General features: G+C 41.9%; 1 protein-coding gene and 1 long non-coding RNA gene across 2 annotated transcripts in view; one reads left to right on the top strand and one right to left on the bottom strand.

Moving 5' to 3' along the window:
• SPPL3 (signal peptide peptidase like 3) overlaps nt 1-17,913 on the top strand; it is a 100,155-nt gene that overhangs the window by 77,773 nt on the left and 4,469 nt on the right. Inside the window, exons 3-7 of the mRNA XM_069558205.1 lie at nt 7,302-7,390; nt 9,203-9,322; nt 10,140-10,218; nt 11,108-11,220; nt 17,461-17,567. Of these exons, the coding sequence (XP_069414306.1) occupies nt 7,302-7,390; nt 9,203-9,322; nt 10,140-10,218; nt 11,108-11,220; nt 17,461-17,567 (508 nt within the window). The remainder of the gene's footprint in view (nt 1-7,301; nt 7,391-9,202; nt 9,323-10,139; nt 10,219-11,107; nt 11,221-17,460; nt 17,568-17,913) is intronic.
• The window catches only part of LOC138422761 (uncharacterized), a 46,133-nt gene continuing 43,275 nt past the window's right edge, over nt 15,056-17,913 (bottom strand). The window contains exon 3 of the long non-coding RNA XR_011250007.1: nt 15,056-16,133. This is a non-coding gene — a long non-coding RNA (uncharacterized lncRNA). The remainder of the gene's footprint in view (nt 16,134-17,913) is intronic.

Here is a 17,913-nt window from a genome sequence, read left to right as displayed (position 1 = left end):
GAGTTCATGGTACGACATGTAAAAATAAAATGCATGGTAATAATAGTACAAGGGTTGAGAGGGAAATAAACGTTAACTGTTGTCAGGTTTTAATACTATAAATGAACTACTGCCATATAACTTGAAGGTAGACTGTGTTGATTAAAGATGTACACTATAAACTTTACAACAGCCACTAAAAAGAACAAAGAGTTATAGCTAATAAGACAACAAAGGAAATAAAAGAGAGTCATTTAAAAAACTGTTAATCCAAAAGAAGGCAGGTACAGGGGGGCAACAACAAAAAACAGTCTCCAACCTAATCATAACAAAAATCACGTTAAGTGAAATTGGCCTAAAAACCCCAATTAGAAAACAAGAGTTGGTAGAGTGCATAAAAAAGTAAGATCCAATTACATGATACTTGCAGAGAGTACACTATAAAGCCGGAAAAAGGATTTAGGGTAAAGGTTGGGAAAAGATAAAACTTATACTCGTCAAAAGAAAACTGGAGTGGCTATACTGATGTCAGACAGAGCAACTTTCAGAGCAGGTAATATTGCTACAGACAGAAAGCCTTGTTTCATAATGATAAACGGGGTCAGTTAAGCAACAAGACATGATAATCCCTAATGTTTACGCATCCAACAGGAGATTTTCAAAATACATGAAGCAAAAGCTGATACAGCTTCAAGGAAAAATAAAACAAATGCACAGATATAGCTAAAGATTCCAGTACCTCTCTCTCAGTAATCGAAAGAACAAAGTAGGCAGAATATCGTTAAGGTTATAGTGGCTTAAGCAATGTTCTCAGCCAGGCCAAGCTGGCATTTATTGAACGCTTCAGCAATGTAATAATACACATGTTCCTCAAGTATATGTGGGATATTTACCAGGATAGGATGTATTTGGGGACATTAAAAAAAGGTCTCAGTAAAAGGATTCAAGGCATACAAAGTATGAATGCTGATCTCTGTTAGTCCGCTGGGGTTGCCATAACAAAATACCATAGACTGGGTAACTTAAACAACGGAAATTGTTCTCATAGTTCTGGAGGATGGAAATCTAAGGTCAGAGTGCCACCATGGTTGGGTTCTGGAGAGTTGTCTCCCTGGCTTGCAGGTGGCCACCTTCCTACCAGGCGCTCATGTGCATGGTCTTTCTTGGGCGTATGCTTGCTCTGGAAGGGAGAGAGGGAAACAAGAGAGGAAGAGAGAGATCTGTTAGAAGGATACCACTTCTACTGGGAGGGCCCCACGCTCAGGACCTTAGGAAAATTACCTCCCAAAGGCTCCATCACCAGATACCATCCACCACATTGAGGGTTAGGACTTCCACAAATAAATCTTGTCGGGGATCCAAACATTTGATTCCTAACAAATCACAACTGGATTGAGCAGAGAAAGCTCTGGAAAATCCCCAGATGTTTGGAAACATAAAGTAACACTCTTCCATGTATCAAACAAGACGGCAAGAAGGAATTGGAAAATATTTTGAATTAAAGTGAAAACATACCAAATTTATGGACTGCTGCGAAAGCAAGGGGAATTGTAGCTCCAAATACCTGGATTAGAATAGAGGAAAAAGTTATCAATGACTTAAACCTTTTACCATTTCTGACTAAACTGGGAAAATGGAGCAAATTAAACTGTATTCAGTAGACGGAAGGAATAAAGATCAAAGCCAAAGTAAATCAAATAGATTTTCTCTGTGGAGAAAAATGGCTGAAACTAAAAGCTGATTAAAAAAAAAATCAATGAAGTTAGTACCCCTCTAGCCAGACTAACCTGGGGAAAAAAGGAAGACACAGACTTAATATCAGGGATAAGAGGTGATATTACTAGAGTGCACAAATATTAAAAGGATAATAAGGGATGACCATAAACAACTTTATGCCAATAAATTTGACGACTTAGATGAAATGGATAAATTTTTTGATGTATCTATAAATCACAATCTATGCCCAAGGTTACTCAAGAAACAAGTAGCCTGAGTAGACCTGTACTCGCTAAAGAAATTGAAAATCGCCACAGTATTTTCTGCAATGGCTGCAGCAGTTGACAGCCCCACCTGCAGTGTGTGATGCTTCACAGCCTTGCTGACCCTTGGTGGTTATCGGACGCTTTGGTCACAGCCCTCCTAATTGGTATGTAGTGGTTCAGTTTCAGTTCAGTCGCTCAGTCGTGTCCAACTCCTTGCGACCCCATGAATCGTAGCATGCCAGGCCTCCCTGTTCATCACCATCTCCCGGAGTTCACTCAGACTCACGTCCATCGAGTCCGTGATGCCATCCAGCCATTTCATCCTCGGTCGTCCCCTTCTCCTCCTGCCCCCAATCCCTCCCAGCATCAGAGTCTTTTCCAATGAGTCAACTTCGCATGAGGTGGCCAAAGTACTGGAGTTTCAGCTTTAGCATCATTCCTTCCAAAGAAATCCCAGGCTTGATCTCCTTCAGAATGGACTGGTTGGAGCTCCTTGCAGTCCAAGGGACTCTCAAGAATCTTCTCGAACGCCACAGTTCAAAACCGTCAATTCTTCGGCGCTCAGCCTTCTTCACAGTCCAACTCTCACATCCATACATGACCACAGGAAAAACCATAGCCTTGACTAGACGGACCTTAGTCGGCAAAGTAATGTCTCTGCTTTTGAATATACTGTCTAGGTTGGTCATAACTTTTCTTCCAAGGAGTAAGCGTCTTTTAATTTCATGGCTGCAGTCACCATCTACAGTGATTTTGGAGCCCCAAAAAATAAAGTCTGACACTATTTCCACTGTTTCCCCATCTATTTCCCATGAAGTGATGGGACCGGATGCCATGATCTTCGTTTTCTGAATGCTGAGCTTTAAGCCAAAGTTTTCACTCTCCTCTTTCACTTTCATCAAGAGGCTTTTTAGCTTCTCTTCACTTTCTGCCATAAGGGTGGTGTCATCTGCATATCTGAGGTGATTGATATTTCTCCCAGCAATCTTGATTCCAGCTTGTGTTTTTTCCAGTCCAGCGTTTCTCATGATGTACTCTGCATAGAAGTTAAATAAACAGGGTAACAATACACAGCCTTGACATACTCCTTTTCCTATTTGGAACCAGTCTGTTGTTCCATGTCCAGTTCCAACTGTTGCTTCCTAACCTGCATACAGATTTCTCAAGAGGCAGGTTAGGTGGTCTGGTATTCCCATCTCTTTCAGAATTTTCCACAGTTAATTGTGATCCACACAGTCAAAGGCTTTGGCTCAGTCAATAAAGCAGAAATAGATGTTTTTCTGGAACTCTCTTGCTTTTTCCATGATCCAGCGGATGTTGGCAGTTTGATCTCTGGTTCCTCTGCCTTTTCTAAAACCAGCTTGAACATCAGGGAGTTCACGGTTCACGTATTGCTGAAGCCTGGCTTGGAGAATTTTGAGCATTACTTTACTAGCGTGTGAGATAAGTGCAACTGTGCGGTAGTTTGAGCATTCTTTGGCATTGCCTTTCTTAGGGATTGGAATGAAAACTGACCTTTTCCAGTCCTGTGGCCACTGCTGAGTTTTCCAAATTTGCTGGCATATTGAGTGCAGCACTTTCACAGCATCATCTTTCAGGATTTGAAATAGCTCAACTGGAATTCCATCACCTCCACTAGCTTTGTTCGTAGTGATGCTTTTTAAGGCCTGCTTGACTTCACATTCCAAGATGTCTGGCTCTAGATTAGTGATCACATCATCATGATTATCCGGGTCATGAAGATCTATTTTGCACAGTTCTTCTGTGTATTCTTGCCACCTCTTCTTAATATTTTCTGCTTCTGTTAGGTCCATACCATTTCTGTCCTTTATCGAGCCCATCCTTGCATGAAGTGTTCCCTTGGTGTGTCTAATTTTCTTGAAGAGATCTCTAGTCTTTCCCATTCTGTTGTTTTCCTCTGTTTCTTTGCATTGATTGCTGAAGAAGGCTTTCTTATCTCTTCTTGCTATTCTTTGGAATTCTGCATTCAGACGCTTATATCTTTCCTTTTCTCCTTTGCTTTTTGCCTCTCTTCTTTTCACAGCTATTTGTAAGGCCTCCCCAGACAGCCATTTTGCTTTTTTGCATTTCTTTTCCATGGGGATGGTCTTGATCCCTGTCTCGTGTACAGTGTCACAGCAAACACCCTCAGTCCATAGTTCATCAGGCACTCTATCTATCAGATCTAGGCCCTTAAATCTATTTCTCACTTCCACTGTATAATCATAAGGGATTTGATTTAGGTCATACCTGAATGGTCTAGCGGTTTTCCCTACTTTCTTCAATTTGAGCCTGAATTTGGCAATAAGGAGTTCATGATCTGAGCCACAGTCAGCTCCTGGTCTTGTTTTTGTTGACTGTATAGAGCTTCTCCATCTTTGGCTGCAAAGAATATAATCAGTCTGATTTCGGTGTTGACCATCTGGTGATGTCCATGTGTAGAGTCTTTCTTGTGTTGTTGGAAGAGGGTGTTTGCTATGACCAGTGCATTTTCTTGGCAAAACTCTTATTAGTCTTTGCCCTGCTTCATTCCACATTCCAAGGCCAAATTTGCCTGTTACTCCAGGTGTTTCTTGACTTCCTACTTTTGCATTCCAGTCCCCTATAATTAAAAGGATATCTTTTTTGGGTGTTAGTTCTAGAAGGTCTTGTAGGTCTTCATAAAACCGTTCAGCTTCAGCTTCTTCAGCGTTACTGGTTGGGGCATAGACTTGGATAACTGTGATATTGAATGGTTTGCCTTGGAGACGAACAGATCATTCTCTCGTTTTTGAGATTGAATCCAAGTACTGCATTTCAGACTCTTTTGTTGACCATGATGGCTACTCCATCTCTTCTGAGGGATTCCTGCCCGCAGTAGTAGATATAATGGTCATCTGAGTTAAATTCACCCATTCCATTCCATTTTTAGTTTGCTGATTCCTAGAATGTCGACGTTCACCCTTGCCATCTCTTGTTTGACCACCTCCAATTTGCCTTGATTCATGGACCTGACATCCAGGTTCCTATGCAATATTGCTCTTTACAGCATTGGATCTTGCTTCTATCACCAGTCACATCCACAACTGGGTATTGTTTTTGGTTTGGCTCCATCCCTTCATTCTTTCTGGAGTTATTTCTCCACTGATCTCCAGTAGCATATTGGGCACCTACTGACCTGGGGAGTTCCTCTTTTAGTATCCTATCATTTTGCCTTTTCATACTGTTCATGGGGTTCTCAAGGCAAGAATACTGAAGTGGCTTGCCAGTCCCTTCTCCAGTGGACCAGGCTCTGTCAGACCTCTCCACCATGACCCGCCTGTCTTGGGTTGCCCCGCCAGGCATGGCTTGGTTTCATTGAGTTAGACAAGGCTGTGGTACCTCATTGTAATTTTGACTTATATTTCCCTGATGACCAGTGTTGTTTAAGAACTTCTCATGTTCTCACTGACCATTTGCTTATCTTCTTTGGTAAGAGATTTATTCACTGTCTGCCCACTTTTTATTTGGGTTGTCTGTTATTGAATTGGAGGGGTTCTTTCTATATTCTAAATGTTCTCAGATACATAAGAGCACATATTTTATCCCATCTTTTGCGGTTGTCTCTTTTTTTTTTTTTTAAAGTGTTCCTTGGTGCTCACAAGGTTTTTAATTTTGTTGAAGTCCAATTTATCAGTTTTTCAGTTGTGTTTTTTGGTGTCATAGGTAAGAATCCACTGCCACATTCAAGGTCACAAAGATTTTGTCCCAAGTTTTATAGTTTTAGCTCTCAAATTATTTAAATTTAGATTAATTAAAATGAAATGGAATGCAGAATTCAGTCGTTAAGTTGTACTCGCACGTTTCAAGTGTTAATGGGCTCATGTCTACCAAATAGGTCAGTGCAGGGTACAGGGCATTTCCACCACCACAGGAAGTTCTTTTGGACACACAGACACTTTAAATGAAGGCAGTAGTAGGAAGTGAGCTAAGGACTTGAACAGTTCAAACAAAGAGAAAGAAATGGGCAAGGTCAGTACATAAAATTGTTTAGTGGTTAAAGGATTCTAAGTTAGGACATGTACAGCATTTTTAGTCCCCCAGATTGAATGTGTCTACTTTCTTCCAGTCTTGACTCAGAAATAGTACCGATGAGCCCTGCATGCCCCATTTAAAATTTCAGGTCTACCCTCTCCATTTCCTGCCTTATTCCTTAGCTGTTAACATATCATATACAGTATTTAATTTTTCTTGTTTATTTTCAGTCTCCCTGCTCTTCAAATATAAAATCCATGAGCGCCTGTTTTTCTCTCTACTTGTTTCTCTCCAGTACCTAAAACACTCCCGGATACAGCAGTAACTCAATACATGTTGCTGCTGAGGGAGAGCTGATACGGTGAAGAGAAACAAGTGCTCTTGATAGCTGATGGTGTACGATGTCGAATTTGTGATCTCCGAAGATTTAGCTTTGGGACCAGGGACCAGGCTTGATCACTCAAGACCTTTTGTGTAGCTGAGTTTTATTAAAGTAAAGTAGGGACAGAGAAATCTTCTGACGCAGACATCAGAAGGGGGATGGAGAGCGCCCAGTCCATAGTGTTAGCAAGGCCTTACATACTTTCTACCAGACCTACTCCTAAAGCATACATCTTAAGTTAACAAGATTAGAACTGACAATAGAAAGGTCTTACCAGACCCACTCTCACAGTATACAAGTTTTAAAATAACAAAATTAGTCAGAAGGTTCTTGTTAAGGAGAAACAAGATATTCTTGAGCAAGATATGTTGTTGTTATATAGTCATTGGTGCAGAGTTTAAGGGAAAACATATATCCTTAAGCAAGATGAGTTGCTTTGTTGTGCAATCATCAGCTCTGGGCTTAAAGAAAAAAAAATGTTTGTCCTTTTCTCCTCCTTGAGAACTCCAGACCTCTGTTTCCTCCTTAAGAGCCCCAGACCCCTTTCTCCTCCTCGGGGACCCCAGACTTCTTATCCACCTGCCTGGAATTGATTCTCTCTCTCTCATGCACTGCTCTGAGAGTAAATTGGTCCACCCTTTTTAGAAGCAGTTGTGTGGTATGTAAAAGTTTCAAAATTGTGCTTGCCTTTTGACCCAGTATTTCCCCTTCTAGGTATTTCTCATACAGAAATAATTAAAGATGTGCACAGAGATATGGCTGGAATATCCAGCCACAGTGGAATGCTTTTATCTGCTGTCAGGAAAACTCCTGAGCTAGCATGGAGAACTGTTTTGCAGAGCTGTTCAGAAGAAATCTTCCTTTCTTTCCCAGTGCTTTAACATTTAAAACTATGTCTCATTACTGACTTTTCTAATCTGCTTCTTTCTTGAAACTAAAACTTACCTATACAATTTTCCCCACAGGTCCCTTAATATGGACTTTGAAAACCAAGATAAGGAGAAAGACAGTAACAGTTCTTCTGGGTCTTTCAATGGCAACAGCACCAATAATAGTAAGGCATTTTTTGACAATTAACTGTCTACATGTAGTGGTCTTAATTTGATTCTTTCTATAACCCCAATGATAATTTACTGGGTTTAAGGATTACAGTTGGTATAATAATACAGTTGAATCTGTATGGTATAATTTGTTAGTTGTATGTTCTGAATCTGAGCTACAGATTTCTTGTGAATTCCTTTTAATTCGTGCCTCAAAGCTTGCAGCCAAGATTCTTTATTTTCTTAAAGACAAGCAAGATAGATAGGTGTCTGTCTGCTTGTAACTTCATTTAAGTCCTTTGGTGAGACTGATAATTTTGTAGGTGTTGGTCATAAATTCATTTAGTGACTCTTAAAGATAGCTACTTGCAGTACTTGTAGAACTGTTGTATCTCCTCTGGTATTTCAGATTTTAAAGGATGTTTGCTTTGAAGAAACATAAGTATGCTATATGGCAAGTGTTTAGCAGCATTATTCATAATAGCCAAAAAAGTAGAAGCAACTCAAAGATCAATAAACTAGTTAATGGGATAAACAGCATACAGTATGTCCATGCAATGGAATACTATTCAGTATTAAAAAGAATGAATTACTGAAACATCCTCCAACTTAGATGCACATCAAAACATTGTTAAGTAAAAAAGGCCAGATAAAAAAACTACTATTTTAAAAATCCAATTATATGAAATTTCCAAAAAGACAAATACAGAGAGACAGAAAATAGATTAGTGGTTTCCTGGGGCAAGAGATGGGAAGGAAAATTAACAGTTAACTGGCATGAGGGATCTTCTTCAGATGAGGACATTCTAAAACTAGATCATAGTGATCCTTTCACACTTGGGGCTGCTAAGTCACTTCAGTTGTGTCCAACTCTTTGCAACCCCATGAACTGTAGCCCGCCAGGCTCCTCTGTCCATGGGATTCTCCAGGCATGAATACTGGAGTGGGTTACCATTTCCTCCTCCAGGGGATCTTCCGCACCTAGGAATCAAACCGCAGTCTCTTATGTCTCCTGCATTTGCAGGCGGGTTCTTTACCACTAGTGCCACCTGGGTAGCTTTATACTTGATAAACTTACCAAAAAAAAAATACTGAATTACTTAATACTGGTAAATTTTATGGTATGTGAATTGTACTAGAAAGTTGGTAATGCTTGTTATAGAAGGTACTAAATTAGAAATAAGGAGACTTGATAATATTAAGAGATTGATATTGGGTACCTACATTCACTTGACATTTATTAAATATTTTGAAAGTTGCAAAAAGAGTTAGTACTCAAGCTGTTGCATAAGCATTGTGGCCAGAATACCCCCAAGGTGTTAATAAAGTGCTAAGACAGCAAGTGCCACTCTCCACCCTATACCTCAAGCGGGTACTTTTTCTTATGGGCCTTTAACATAGCCTCCGAGTCCCTTCTGAGCCAGCCTCTGCTGTCAGTAGATCAGAGCAAGCACCAGTGGTGAAGTCATTTTGACCTCCATATACAAAGAGACTAGAGAGAGAGACAAGATGGGCAACAGTGGGTCAAGTTAGTAAGGGGTTCTCCTGGAGAAGGTGAATGTGACATGAAGCAGTGATCTTGGATCACTGGAAGAGCACAGCATACAGGTGCAGAGCAGGAGTCGAGCTCCTGCTATAGTGAAGGCATGACGAGGACAGCAGGGAGCGCGTAGTCTCGTTTCCTAGCAAAGAATCCGAGGGCCTCGGTGTTCTGTATCATATGTGCTAATCCCTAGAGCTGTCTGCACCTTGATCAGTTAATGTATTTCAGTCCATGGGCGCAGAGCCTGTTATGTAAGCTGTTAATATACCCCTTTCTCTTTCAGGTATCCAGACCATTGACTCTACCCAGGCCCTGTTCCTTCCAATTGGAGCATCTGTCTCTCTCCTAGTAATGTTCTTCTTCTTTGACTCAGTTCAAGTAGTTTTTACAATATGTACAGCAGGTAAATGAGTTCTGCTATCTAGTCTCAACCTTAAAAGGAAACTTTCTAACGTTTTTAAAAATCACCATTCAAAAATTAAGATTTATATACCACTCTTTTGCAAGTTTTTCTTCCTAAGTCTTCTTTCTCCCTAAGTCTGCCTTCCCCAACCTCCCCACCCCTCCCTGAACCACTTGATACCTCTGTCATCAGTTCCAACTTGCCAACTCAGTCTGGGCGAAAGGCTAGGGGCTAAAAACTCAAGAACTTTGTGGCACCAGAGCAGAATTGCTTTGGCTGTGACTCCTTGTCTGATAAGTTACCAGAAGGTCCAGTTCGGTAGAGTGGTTGTTGGCAACCCTTACCCATGCATGTTTCTGCAGATAGAAACACTGAGAGCTAATCACAGTAATTCGACTGTCACCTATCTGATCAGTTTTCAAGATGATTGATGGTGGACATGTATCAATGTAAAACATCAAAATGCTAGCCTTCAATATTGTAAAGTAATTAGCCTCCAATTAAAATAAATTAATTTAAAAAATGCTAGCCTTGTTAGATCATACTCTGGCCTGCCGTTTATCATTTCTTGTTGAGATAGACGAGAAAGAGAAAACCTGCCAGTGCTACCCCTACCTCAAATCAGGAATGCAGAGAGTTTATCTGTGCGCTGCTAAAGAAAGACACTGTTCTTTCCTCTAGTTAATTAATATTATTGTATGCACTTGTGGAGGAAACTATTGTAGGCAATCATTATTTCTGTAAGTCATGCCACGTTTCTTATGATTAGTAAAACATTAAACAACAAAAAAATTAACGATACATTTTCTTTCTCTAGTTCTTGCAACGATAGCTTTTGCTTTTCTTCTTCTCCCGATGTGCCAGTATTTAACAAGGCCTTGTTCACCTCAGAACAAGTAAGGACTTGGGATTTTCCTCTAAACTATAAGTGTGTATGTTTTTTTCTTTGTGCGTGATAGCAATATTAAGAGCACATTTTCTGATACTGACTGAAGCACGAAAATGCCAGGAGGCTAGAAAATGAGATGTTTGATTTTTTAAAACTGGAAAATGATACTTCTTTTTTGCACCTTCTCATAGCAGAGGAAATCTAAACAAATCTTAGGAAGTCAGAGTCATTGCAGTATGCTTCCTTGCTTAGATTATTTAAAGATGAGCAGTTTTTTTTATCCCTTTACTTGTTAATAGAATATGAAAACAGTGCTTGACTCAGACATTCTTTCCCTCTTGTCTTTGATGACCTAGATATATACTAGCCGCTTAGGTGTAATTCTGGTGTTCACACCTTAACTCCTAAAGCTGTTGCTTCATGGAAACAAAGAGCTGTGCTAAGGAAGATGCATATGTTCTTAGAAAATCAGTCGCTTGTGGTGGCTGATTTTCCCAGGAATTAGTGATAACCAAATAGATGGACTACCTTAATTTTATTCATCTTTGGTTAATGAATTGAATTGTTGACTTTGCTCATTTTGTTTTCCTCATAAGAATTAGAAATTTCTCTGTATATACATTTTTCAAATATTATCACTTTAAACTTCTCAATACCCATGTTGGTTATCTGGGATAAAAGGTACATTATCTAATGGGTGCAGAAATGTAATCCTTTTGAACTTTCTATAGTTTCTTCCAAAGAAATTTGGGTATTTTGGATTTCTGGGTATCTCGGTATTGCCTCCTACTTTAATCTGGCCATCACAGATTCTAATCATAAAGAACCAAAGGAGAGTTTGCTTGCTGAACATAATTTACTGTCTGTTAGTCCAGTCAATGTTGTATGTTTCCCAGGATTTCCTTTGGTTGCTGTGGACGTTTCACTGCTGCTGAGTTACTGTCATTCTCTCTGTCTGTCATGCTCGTCCTCATCTGGGTTCTCACTGGCCATTGGCTTCTCATGGATGGTAAGTAACTACTGGGTGACAAGTTCAAATTGTAATATCGTTTATGGTTAAATTTGTCCTCTCTTCCTCTACTTTGTGTTTTAGTAATACATTACTTCTGATTACCATGAATTATTAGGTGTCCAGAGATGGTGTTTTGTATCAGTTTTTACCCACACTCTTAAGATATTTTCTAATAACAGCTTTTTTGAGATGTAATTCACATATCATACAATTTATATATTTAAAGTGTACAATTCAATCGTTTTTAGTATGATCAGAGTTGGGCAGCCACCACTTTAGAGCATTTTAACACCCACCCTCCAAAACCCACACCCATTAGCAGTCACCTCCCCGTTGCCCAACCCCAGCCCCAGACACACCCTCGTCTACTTTGTGCTTCAGTGAATTTGTCTCTTACAGACATTTTGCATAAGTGACATCATATATGACCTTTTTTGTCTCTTCTTTCACTTAGCATAATGTTTTCAAGGTTCATCCATGTTATACCATACATCAGCACTCCTCTGTTCCTTTTTATGGCCAGATATTGTTTAATTTTATAAATGCACCAGTTTTATGTATCCATTCATTAGTTGTTTTCACTTTTTTGACTGTTGTGAATAATGCTACTGTGAGAAATGGAGTACAGATTTTTGTACTTTCTTAATATAAATGGGATTATACTATAATATATCCATATTATATAAATATGAAGAATATATAATAGTGTATTGATATAAGTACATGTCTGTATCATTATATACAGGGTAATAATAGCTAACATTGAGCTGCTGTTTTACATTTTTTCATGAAATCCTGAAAACAACTCTTTGAAGTAGGTACTGTTGTTGTTCTTATTTTACAGAAGAGGAAAGAATTTCAGAGAAGTGACCTTTTTAGTCTCTTCTTGATTTAAGACCCTGTAACTATCTTCAGCTCCTTTGTCATTCATTCCTCCTCTCATTTTCACAGCTCACTTCACTAATCTCATGAGATTTTATCTAACTGCCTTGCCCCACGAAGTCTGTTCACCCTTTCCTTTCTTTCGGTGTTTCAGAAGGGAAGGAAGTTGAAATGCTACAGCCAGTTTTACACTGTTCTAGCTCATCCATGTCGTAATGTGTATCAGCACTATCTAAAGAATTTTTTAAAGGGGGGAATTTGGAAGGCAGATATGGGTATGGGTGGCACTTCTTCTGACCCATTCCAGGCAGCCACAAGGCTAATCCAGGCCTTGGAGCAGAGCTCTTTGAAGGCACTGCCAGGTCTGAGGGCTCCTCTTCTTGCCAGGCACCGTGTCCCTGCAGCTCGGAGGACGGCACACCTGCAGCGGAGCTGTCACTCGCTGCTGTCTCAGCACAGGGCAGGGTGTGACTGTGAAGGAAGGGCACAGGGCTTCTGTGGGGTGGCACACTGCTCTCTGCTGAGTGTGGGGGTGGCTCTACATGCCTGGGTACCTGTGCACATCCACAGAACTGCACGTCTGAAGCCAAACTGCTGTTTCTGCCGGTGATAATCTGTGAAACGTTAAAGATACGTGCTTAGGATTTTATATAATTTGTTTGTATATATTTGAGGCTGTCCAGGTGCGGGTCGGAAAAAAATTTCCAGACACACAGCATCTCAGAAGGGAAGGAATGTGTTAAGAACAAAGAGCAGAGATACTGTGGGCACTGTGAGCACAGTGGGCAGACCTCTGGACAGACCAGTGAGAGTTGACAGGATTTGTGAGTTAGTAGCCAATTTTTATAGCCTGAAGATAAAGTAACTTCCTGCCAGAAGGTTGGCATTAGGTGACAGGTTGGGGCGCTACAGGGTAGAATGGGCATCTTTGCCTAATTGGGAGTCAGGAAGCCTGATAGTGATGATCAGGGGCTTTTGGCAACAGTTACAAAGGGGATCAATTAGCTTTGGAGGTGACCTTGGTTCAGGGCTCTGCTTCTGTGGCCGTGGTACAAGGCCTCGCACCTGCAGCCTGGGATATAACTCTGCATACTTGCTGTCATACTTGTTGTTGAGTGCCTTTTTTTTTTTTTTAAGTGCCTACCATAGACCAAGAATGGGAACTCAAAAGCAGTTCCTTGAGGTTGCAGTTTAGACTTACATACAGACTCCATAGGAAGTCAGAGTCTCGATCACCCAGCCCAGTCTGTGTAGTGACAGACTGATTTCCTGACAGGCTTGGTTTCTTGTGGTAGTGCCATACATTGCCTGATTAAAAAAAAAAACTAACTATGATCATTTGCGTCACTACTTGAATACCCACTGCGCATATAAATATGTGTTCTGAAGTGCAGTGTTTAGGATTTTTAAGTGGTTTATCGAACTGCTAAATTTCCCAGATTCAAGTATCTGTGCTTTCCTTGTGGATTGGTGGTTGATAACTTAAGTGCTTCTGAAGGTTGATAAAGAATAAGTCGAGAAGAAGAAATTCCATCCAAAGTCACAGCAGGGCTTTGCCATATTATAGCAGAAGGGTAAGAACTGTTTTATAGAGACTAGAAGTTAGTAGTTGTAATGTAGCCATTAACCTGCATTTGATTTTTCCTAACATTAACTCCTGATTCCTTCCAAGGGTTGATTTGTTAACCAAAAGCAGTATTGAAATTGAGCATGTAGGTGATTTTGAAAGACTTTAATAGAACCTAACTGCTCTTTAAAATATGTATTGTAGAAAATTGAGGAGGGTTGGTCCTGTTACTGATTAGAGCAGTGTCAGTAAGTCAGTCTCACAGCTGCTTTTGTGATTATAGCCCTTTAATCTCATCTAGTCCAGTGCTTCCTGATGAGGAAGCAGACAGACATGTCTCCTCTGCTACTTCTGAACAAAAACTTGATGGAAAAGTTGGTTAGTTGGTTAAAATCTAACTGAATTATTTCAGTCCCATAGACAGTTTGGATGATTGTTAGCTACATATTAAGAGAAAATGTTCTATGATGATGTCCTTAAATGACAGAGCCCATTCCCATAAATGGCACCCCTAAGTTCATCTACACAGAGGAGAGCTCCAACCACGACGACAGTTTTACCTAGACCTCTGGAAACCACAGTCACCTGCCTGGGGCTGGTTAGTCTCCATCCTGGCACTCAGAGTTGGTGTGGTGATGGTGATGCTTAAACAGCCTTGGAGCCTCTAGCCCCTGGGTAGTCTGAGGCTCTCTGTAATCTGTAATCCCACTCCAGACTGTCGGTGGCTCTGCCTCCATGGAACTGGGGCTTCCCAGGTGGCTCAGTGGTAAAGAATCCACCTGCCAGCACAGGAGACATGAGTTCGGTCCCTGGGTCGGGAAGATCCCCTGGAGAAGGAAATGGCAGCCCACTCCAGTCTTCTTGCCTGGGGAATCCCATGGACAGTGGGGCCTGACAGGCTACAGTCCATGGGGCCACAGAGGAGTCAAGACGCGACTGAGCGACTAAACGACAACTGGACACGCATAATACTGTTTACAGGGTTTGCTAAGGATTTGAAGTTTACTAAGCTGCTGACCCAGTTTTTAGAAGATTAGGTGCCTCAAAACAGCAAGCAGTGTGTCCTTCGCACTCCATTCTCTCCTCTCCTCGAGCGTGCGTGGGACAGGAAAATGCCAGAGTGGTGCGCCTCTGAAAAAGAAGAGGTTGGCATGAGGGAAGGTGACGTGCTTTTCCAGATAAATTGATTTGCACAGCCATCTGAAGCTCAGTTTTGAGAGCAGTCAGCTGCATGGTCTTCACCGCACGGCCGCAGGTAGGGTGGGGAGAGCCCTATCAGACTCTCTGTAGGAAAGTGGGGGCAGCGCCTCTCCACACGCTGTTCGACAGGGACAGGGCCATCTCACCACGGGATTCTTGCCTCCTGACTAGAGTCAGTACAAATTGGCCATAAAGGGCAAGCTTTATTTTCTCAGAGACCAAGATCAGAAACAAATTTCATTGTGAAATGTAAAATTATTTTTAGTGTTCATCTAGGCTCCCCAAACTTGTAAACATATCATTTTCTATCATTTTTGCTACTTCCCCAAATGATAAGGATCTCTTACTGGTTATACTGGTTAAATTGTCCCTGTGACCAAGCTTACAGTTTTCCCTAAAAAAGAGAGAGCGCCTTTGAGCTTTTAGTTGTTTGTTTCTCATATGTATCATTGTCTGATGTGTATGTGACTTGTTTTCTGCTGTTAGAGAAGAGCTAGCTTGCTAGCCACGCATCTGTAACATTCTGAAATATGTTCTCCCCTGACATGCAAACTGTCTTCCCAGACTTCTGTGCAGAATCAGGTATCATTTTGTAGATAGTGATAATGTGGATTGCTTTTAAATGAGTGTGTTTTTTTTTTTTCCATTAAATCCTGTTCTTTGAAGTTAATTTACAGTGAAAACAGAATGATAAATGGAGCTAAAGAGTGAGGCATGAAGCTTGTTTTCAGAGTTATTCTGAGAAGCAGTAATATTAAGAAGGTACTTTACAGAGTTTTCTTGAACTAAATCTGTAGCTTCTTTTTTACCTATTCAGTTTCCTACTCTTAACAAATTAACCTTTTAAATTTGGAAGGACTTGAAAGAATTTGACCAATAAGTGGTGTGGTATGTTACAAAGGCTGATGAATCTTGTACACACATTCCTCATGTTCAAGGACCATTGAGCCAGGTTCATACTCGACTTCCCCGGAGCAGTTCAGGGCCTAGAAGAACCCTGACAGGCAGATGTCTCATTTTATAGCTCCTGCTGTTTGCCTAGGATTAGAAAATGCTCGATCCCAGAAATCTAGCAACTCATCTCTTTTTTGTTTGGTTTTGTTTTAAAATGCTAGACTCTGGCGCTTGGTCCGCGTCCAGATTAGCTTTCCGGAAGCTTCTGTCTTGGATGTGAGTGCTGCTTAAGGCCTTCCAGGTCACACGGTCCTTTTAGAGAACATTGCAGCTTGGCTTGGCCTCCTTTTCTTTGTTTCTGGCCCTCCTGGTTGAGAAAGAGAAGGTGATAGAGATTCTATCAATAGTATATTAGAAATAATTATAACTAAACAGCAAAGATTAATAATTTACCTCTCTAACATTTTTATTAATTTACGTTTAACCAGAAGTCAAGTCTGTTGGTAAATCTATTAGGGAAAGTCTTGGGTTTTCTCAGGCAGCGTGCAGTGAGGGAAAGTTATCACCTCTGTTCCTTAGAAGAACCCAGAAGAGGAGGTGAGATTTTTTTAAGGATGACTTGAATGAAAGAATGAAGAAGAAAGGCCAGCTCGAATACTTGAGAGTGTTTAGGGGCTGTGACCGGCTGGTGGCACTATTCAGTTGGTGGGCATGATTGTCATTGAACGTACTTGTGCTGAGAACCTTCTCTGAAGTAGTCAGATGGGATGCATGCTGCCTCTTCAAACATGGAACTTGGGCATCTGGTGGGGAGACTTGGTTGGCATGGTTGGAAAGAGGTTATCGCTCAACTCAGACGGAGAGAAGGAGTTGGTGGAGGAATAGGAACACGAGAGGAGACCGGAGGCCAGGCCCCTGCGGCATAGCCTGTGTGTGAGTCGTGCCTCCTCAGTCAGAAGTGGTCCATCACAGACAAGGGGACCTCGTGACTTGAGGCTGGGGATGGTTCTTGACAAGGGCAGTGAAGAGCGTAAGTGGGGGAGAGAGAAAACCGGAAGGATACACACAGCGAAGCAGGAGGTGTGGGGACTTCTGACCGAGGTGTGCAGGGACGTAAAGAGGAGTACCCCAGGTAGCAGCAGCCTGTGGGTGCGTGAGGAGGCTGAGTTAGGTCGAAAAGGAGCGCAGGGTTTCTTGCTTTGAAGATGAGCGATAGGATGACATTGTGTGGAGTCATGAAAAACCCTGTCATTGAGCAGTTCTGTCTTGTCCCCTTTACTTAGACCCAGGTGGGGAGGATGAGCGTAAAAGAGTAACTTGACTGGAACAGTGTCCTTAAGGAAGTGAAGATGATGTGGTCTAGGGTGTGGCTTTAAGGGAGTAAGGACAGTGCAGTGAAGTAGTGGGGAGGCAGGAGACAGAGCTGGGAGAGCTGGGCTTGGCCCAGAGCTTCATCATTCAAAACAGCCCCCGGGGTCTTAGCTGACCACCATCTCCAGCATGAGGAAAGGGGTTTTCCCAAATACCAGGGGGTCAGAATGGGGTGAGGTGGGCACGCTGCGCTAGAGGAGTGTAAGCACCTCTCCTGGGGCCTAGGGCTGAAGGGCTCACAAGCTCTGTTAGGTTTCTGAGCTGAAGAGCGTGTGGAGGGAGGCTGTGCCTGTGCTCCGCTCTGACCGCTATCTCCTCCCCAGCCCTGGCCATGGGTCTCTGTGTCGCCATGATCGCCTTCGTCCGCCTGCCCAGCCTCAAGGTCTCCTGCCTGCTTCTCTCAGGGCTTCTCATCTACGATGTCTTCTGGGTGAGTGTTCCCCCAGAGCTGCTGTTCTCCTTCGGGTCTGACTGGAACATTCACTCCTGAAAATATACTCAGTACCCCAAGTCTGCTGGCCAGGGCCCCTCCTGTCCAAGACCACTCCTCCAGGCCAGCACTGCACGGTTGGAAGATGAGCAGGCCTGTGTGCATGGAGACTTGTCGGAGTAGAGGTGACTCTTGGGTGAGGAGGGAGCACAAGGCTCTCTACCCTGGAGAGAAGCAAGGCTCTCTACCCTGGAGAGAAGCAAGGCTCTCTACCCTGGAGAGAAGCAAGGCTCTCTACCCTGGAGAGAAGCAAGGCTCTCTACCCTGGAGAGAAGCAAGGCTCTCT

Source organism: Ovis canadensis, chromosome 17 (genome assembly GCF_042477335.2).
Source record: "Ovis canadensis isolate MfBH-ARS-UI-01 breed Bighorn chromosome 17, ARS-UI_OviCan_v2, whole genome shotgun sequence".
NCBI lineage: Eukaryota > Metazoa > Chordata > Mammalia > Artiodactyla > Bovidae > Ovis > Ovis canadensis.
Note: the sequence above shows the minus strand (reverse complement) of the source record. Positions and strands in the feature narration are given on the sequence as shown.